General features: G+C 52.8%; 1 protein-coding gene across 1 annotated transcript; it reads right to left on the reverse strand.

Moving 5' to 3' along the window:
* Positions 1 to 2,362: 2,362 nt before the first annotated feature.
* Positions 2,363 to 4,882, reverse strand: LOC124691560 (adenosylhomocysteinase). The gene is made up of 3 exons (XM_047224847.1): positions 4,143 to 4,882; positions 2,847 to 3,383; positions 2,363 to 2,764 (listed from the first exon to the last, which is right to left on the reverse strand). Exons 1-3 carry the CDS (start codon positions 4,851 to 4,853, stop codon positions 2,555 to 2,557), a joined length of 1,458 nt encoding a protein of 485 aa, XP_047080803.1. The 5' UTR covers positions 4,854 to 4,882; the 3' UTR covers positions 2,363 to 2,554.
* Positions 4,883 to 5,563: the final 681 nt, after the last annotated feature.

Here is a 5,563-nt window from a genome sequence, read left to right on the forward strand (position 1 = left end):
ACAAATCGTCGATCATGAATCCGAGATCTAGCTAGAAACTAGTAGTACTGCAAGATCATAGTCTAGCAGGTGTAATGCAAACTGTACAAAGATGCGCGCGCAGGCCGCGTCGCAACAAACAGCAGGTGCATGAAGTTCACGGTGCAAGTAGAAGAAACTGAGCTCAACAATCTAGCTGTATCTGAACTGAAAAAGCGGAGCGAAGAAGGGGTATACCTTGGTGTTGGTGACGAAGTCGTTGACGTTGATGGCGGGGAAGAGGAGGGCGCCGGACTCCTGCGACTGGTAGAGCCTCTTGACCCCGCGCGCGCGCGTTGTCTTGAGCCCGTCGCTGATGATGGTGGCACGATCAAGAGCGGCGAGGGTCTCGATCAGCACGGCGGTCTGGATGCTCATGCCGAAGTCCTGGACCTTGTCGACAGAGAGCGCGCGCGCGGCATGGGATTAATTGGTAGGAGATGGGAGAGAAGAGTCTCTTTATCGGATGCTCCCGAAGGGACGGGTGAGGGGTGCAGAGAACTCCTGGTGCTAGTACTGCAAGATGCATCTAGCAGATGTAATGCAAACTATACAACAAAGATGTACAGCAGGTGCAAGGAATTCACGGTGCATCAGATGTACAACAACGCAAACAAGTAGAAGGAGTAACTGAGGTCTCAAACAGCAGGTATACGTACAGGAAATTCACGGTGCATCAGATGTACAACAACGCAAACAAGTAGAAGAAACTCTGAGGTCGATAATCCTGCAGAACTGAAGTGAAAATGGGGAGCGAAGAAGGGCAAACCCTGGGAGAGAGAGGTCCTTGACCTTGTCGACGATCTGAACTGAAGATGGGGAGCGAACACGAAAACAAGTATACAAGCGGCATGGGATTGGGAGGGCGAGTGTAGAGCGGTTGGGGGAGGAGCGTGTTTTATAGGCAGGGAGAGAAGAGAGAACCCACCAACTCCACGGGCACGTCGCCGGTGGGTGGACCAACGGCAAGGGATACGGGCGGCAGCGGATGGGAGAGATCGGACGGCCAGCGATCCTCCTCCAGCCGCCATGCGTCGTGCCTGTTCCGCCCCTATATAATCCCCCAAGTACAAACCCTCCGAAACCCCGCGCACCTCAAAGGTCAAAGGAGAAATCACCGGCAGTGTCAAGGATGATCGCTGACGGTGCCGCGCTGCTCGAGCTCATGCAGCGCCTCTGCTTCGACGCCGGCCGAGTGTCCGTGCTCGGCGGCTGGGTCGTGGTGACCTGCTCGTTCGGCGACCCGGCCGCGCCCGCCGCGCACGTCGCGCTCGGCTTCGGCCTCCTGCTCCTCGGCGTCCTCCTCCTCGTCTTCTCGCCCGCCGCGTACCGGTTCCCCTGGGTCGCGCGGGCCGGCGCCGCCGTCGGCAAGGCCGTCCTGCGCAACCTCTTGGCGCCGGCGGACTAGCTGCCCGGTCCCGATCTCGAGGTCTGGATCACTGAATGGGTTTAGTTGCTTGGTTTAGTGTTGCTTGTGCTGTAACCCCGCCGGCTGGCCTTCTTTTTTTGTTTCTCCCGCCGTGCGTTGTACTTGCGCCGTAGTTGCACCCGTGAGAATGAGATGTTACAGTGTCTGTCGTAAATCTTGAGACTTATCGAATGGTGGGGACGAACACCATGGCCTGGCCATGCCACCTCTGTGATGGGGACGAACTCCATGGCCTGGCCATGCCACCTCTCTTTCCCCTGCGTTCAGTTCATTTCGCCCGTGCGATTTCCCTTTTCTCAAGAACGTGCCCCCAGATTCCAATAGGCAAAAAAAAAAACTCCAAAACGCTGCCGAGCGTCGGCCCTCGCGGATCCCCGCGCCTCGCTATCGGTTCATGCTTTGAGAATTGATCGAGCTAACTGTTGCATCCAATGTACGATTTGCACATCGAATTCTGTTTGAGGAATGTTGGCTTTGATACCATGTGATTTTGTGTTTAACCAAACAACCAGCTGGAACCCCCGCGCCGCCCCTGACCCTATGAATCAAACAGGCACTGGGCTCGGAATTTCGTGATAAATAAAATGGTGGAACACCATGACCAATTTGTACCCGGAAGGGCTTCACGATAGCTCGTGGGCAACAACATTTGGCGTGGCAATTGGGGCTGTCCCCGCATTTCGCTCGATTCCCACCAGTGAGGATTTGTTTTATATCAGAAGAGTGGTAATGCAAATTTGTATCACTTATCAAACAGGCACCCGTTTAGAGACCTTTCTTTTTACCGAAAACGCATACAAGTTGCTTACGAGGGTCAGATAGCAGCGGCTACAATATGATGACCCAAACCGCAGCATAGCATATAGGCAGAGATGCAATGCAAAACACAATTCTTCAAAAACCAGACACATGCCCTTAAACCACCATTAATACTGCCATTATTCAGCAAAAACAGATGCCTCCTCTTACAACCCTCGCAGGGCACAAAACATAACAAATCCTCAGCCTAAGACAGAATGTAAGATAATGCAAAAAAATAGGATAGTTGATAATTCGATGCGGCAGGGTTCACAGTGGCCAGCCACAAGTCTGTGCTGGACACCCTCTCTAGTACCGGTAGGCAGCGGGCTTGTAAGGACCCTCGACTGGGATGCTGATGTAGTCAGACTGGGACTTGGTGAGCTTGGTCAGCTTGGCGCCGAGCTTGCCCAGGTGGAGGGCCGCGACCTTCTCGTCGAGGTGCTTGGGGAGAACGTACACCTTCTTCTCGTACTTGCCAGACTTCCTCTCGTTCCACAACTCAAGCTGAGCAATGACCTGCAAGATTGGAAGCTCCTGTTAACTACCATAGCTCACAATTGTATTGAGTCATAGAATGTGCCGAGGGACTACATGTTACCTGGTTAGTGAATGAGCAGGACATGACGAAGCTGGGGTGGCCAGTGGCGCACCCAAGGTTCATCAGGCGACCCTCGGCAAGGACAATGATGCCGGTCTTGGTCTCAGGGAACACCCAGCGGTCGGTCTGGGGCTTGATGGTGATGCGCTTGACACCAGGGTAGGTCTCAAGGCCGTTCATGTCGATCTCATTGTCAAAGTGGCCAATGTTGCAGACGATGGCGTTGTTCTTCATCTTCCTCATGTGGTCGACCATGATGATGTCCTTGTTGCCCGTGGTGGTCACGAAGATGTCAGCATCCGAGACAACGTCCTCCAGGGTGAGGATCTGGATGCCCTCCATCAGGGCCTGCAGGGCACAGATGGGGTCGATCTCCGTCACGATGACACGGGCACCAGCCTGCTTGAGCGCGGCAGCACAGCCCTTGCCGACGTCACCGTAACCGCAGACCACGGCGACCTTGCCGGCGATCATGACATCGGTGGCCCTCATGAGACCGTCGGGGAGGGAGTGACGGCAACCGTAAAGGTTGTCAAACTGTTCAGAACAAACATAGATTGTTTGTTAGCAAGGAAATGGAATGGTAACCTTTTATAATAACAGAACAATACAGGTTAAACAAGCAAGTACTACTCAGAATAAATCATAATTCAGTTCAAGGCATAGCTCTTTATTATGGTCAAATCAGTGCAGTCAAATAATAAAATGGGTAGGCACAATAATCCATATTTATACCCTCAGTGACCATCAGATTCAAGAAACATGTGACTAATATGTTACTAAGTTAACAACAAAACATAACCAGCGTAACAAACATGAAACCCAAAGACAAAAATGTCCAATATTCCAGCTAATTTGGAGCTTATGCATAGACTAAACCACAAGTCTCCTCTAAACTAGGCAACAAAATGGATGGGTCGCTGTCAGCCACTGAAAATGGTGCAAGCATGTTGTAATTTATTCAGATCCAGTATATTGCGTTGACCATTTACAACGACAGTTCAATGTGCTTGATGTATGATGTGCAAACAGTAGAGAGCATCAATCATGAATCGGAACAGTAGCAACGACCGTCAGGTGAGGCAATCATGTGCTTGATGCACGATGTGCAGATTCAAGGGACATGAATGAGAATATGAGATCTAAAAACTAACTAACCCAAGGGACAACACATACTGCATCTAGCAGATCTAAAACTAAGAACATTCACATCTAATCTAAGCAGATCTAATACAACAAGTAGAGCAGGGCTTCAGATCTGAACTGAAAATGGGGTGTAAACAAGTAGAGGTATACCTTGCTCTTGGTGACGGAGTCGTTGACGTTGATGGCGGGGAAGAGGAGCGCGCCGGACTCCTGCATCTGGTACAGCCTTTTGACTCCCGTGGTGGTCTCCTCAGACACACCGACGAGCCTCTCCTTCATCTTGCGGTACCTCCTGACGTCGGTCTTGAGCCCATCCCTGATGATCGTGAGGACGATCTTGAACTCGGGGTTGTCGGTGGACTCGGGGTCAGGCACCTTCCCGGACTTCTCGAACTCCTCCTCGGCCTTGACCCCCTCGTGAATCAGCAGCGTGGCGTCACCGCCGTCGTCGACGATGAGGTCGGGGCCCCCACCCTCGCCCCAGTCGAGGCAGCGCTCGGTGCACCACCAGTACTCCTCGAGCGTCTCGCCCTTCCAGGCGAAGACGGCGGCGGAGTCGCGCGCGATGGCGGCGGCGGCGTGGTCCTGCGTGGAGAAGATGTTGCAGGAGCACCAGCGCACCTCGGCGCCGAGGGCCGTGAGCGTCTCGATGAGCACGGCGGTCTGGATGGTCATGTGGAGGGACCCCGAGATGCGCGCGCCCTTGAAGGGCTGCGCGGGGCCGAACTCGGCGCGGCAGGCCATGAGGCCCGGCATCTCGACTTCGGCGAGGTCCAGCTCCAGGCGGCCGAAGTCGGCCTGCGAGAGGTCCTTCACCTTGTACTCGCGCCCCGACGAGGTCTTCTCCACGGAGAGCGCCATGGCTGCTGCTGGGATGGGGGTTGGTGGGATGGATCTGAGAGAGGAGGCGGCGATGGGAAATGGTGGGGGTGAGCAGGGTTTTATGGGCGGGCGGAGGAAACCCTTTGTGGAGAAAGCAACGGTGGGAGATCCACCAACCACGAGATCTGCGGTCGATGAGGTGGGCCGTGGGAGTGAGGTTGGTGGCAGATTTCCAAAGTAGTTTGGCAGGTGCAGTCATGGTGGTGATGCCCACCGTGTCGACACGAGGGGCACGAGATTTCACTGGTTTATCGGTGATGGTTTTGCTTAAGTTGAGAATTGGCGATTATTGTAATAATATTGTGATTTCAATCTAAATATTTTATACAAAGATTTCTATCTTCGATCTTGATATTGATATTATGTGTGAGTAGTTCTCACGGGTTGCGGGTTGGGGTGAATCCTCGCAGAGCAACTATACGCATCTAATCTCATGTTATGTGTAAGGACTGAATAAGCGTTTTGCGACCTTGTATCCTTGTCTCTTTGCCTCGTCTTTGATGATATACAGGTACCTATGTTATCAGAGAGGATCAAGGGAAGAGGTGGAATGAGTGAAGAACGGCAGTGCTATCGCGAAACCTCGGTGACGTAAAGGGGAATCCGGTACATGTTTAGTGATTCATTCGGGATCATAGCACAATCATCTAGTTTGGGGCTTTGATATGTATTTACTTAAAAACGGTTGT

This window comes from Lolium rigidum, chromosome 2 (genome assembly GCF_022539505.1).
Source record: "Lolium rigidum isolate FL_2022 chromosome 2, APGP_CSIRO_Lrig_0.1, whole genome shotgun sequence".
NCBI classification, from domain to species: domain Eukaryota; kingdom Viridiplantae; phylum Streptophyta; class Magnoliopsida; order Poales; family Poaceae; genus Lolium; species Lolium rigidum.

Coding starts and splice junctions, on each gene's coding strand:
- LOC124691560 (XM_047224847.1), bottom strand. CDS start 4,853: ATGGCGCTCTCCGTGGAGAAGACCTCGTCGGGGCGCGAGTACAAGGTG. Junction 3,384..4,142: donor ACTCCGTCACCAAGAGCAAG/GTATACCTCTAC, acceptor TGTTCTGAACAG/TTTGACAACCTTTACGGTTG. Junction 2,765..2,846: donor CCTGCTCATTCACTAACCAG/GTAACATGTAGT, acceptor CCAATCTTGCAG/GTCATTGCTCAGCTTGAGTT.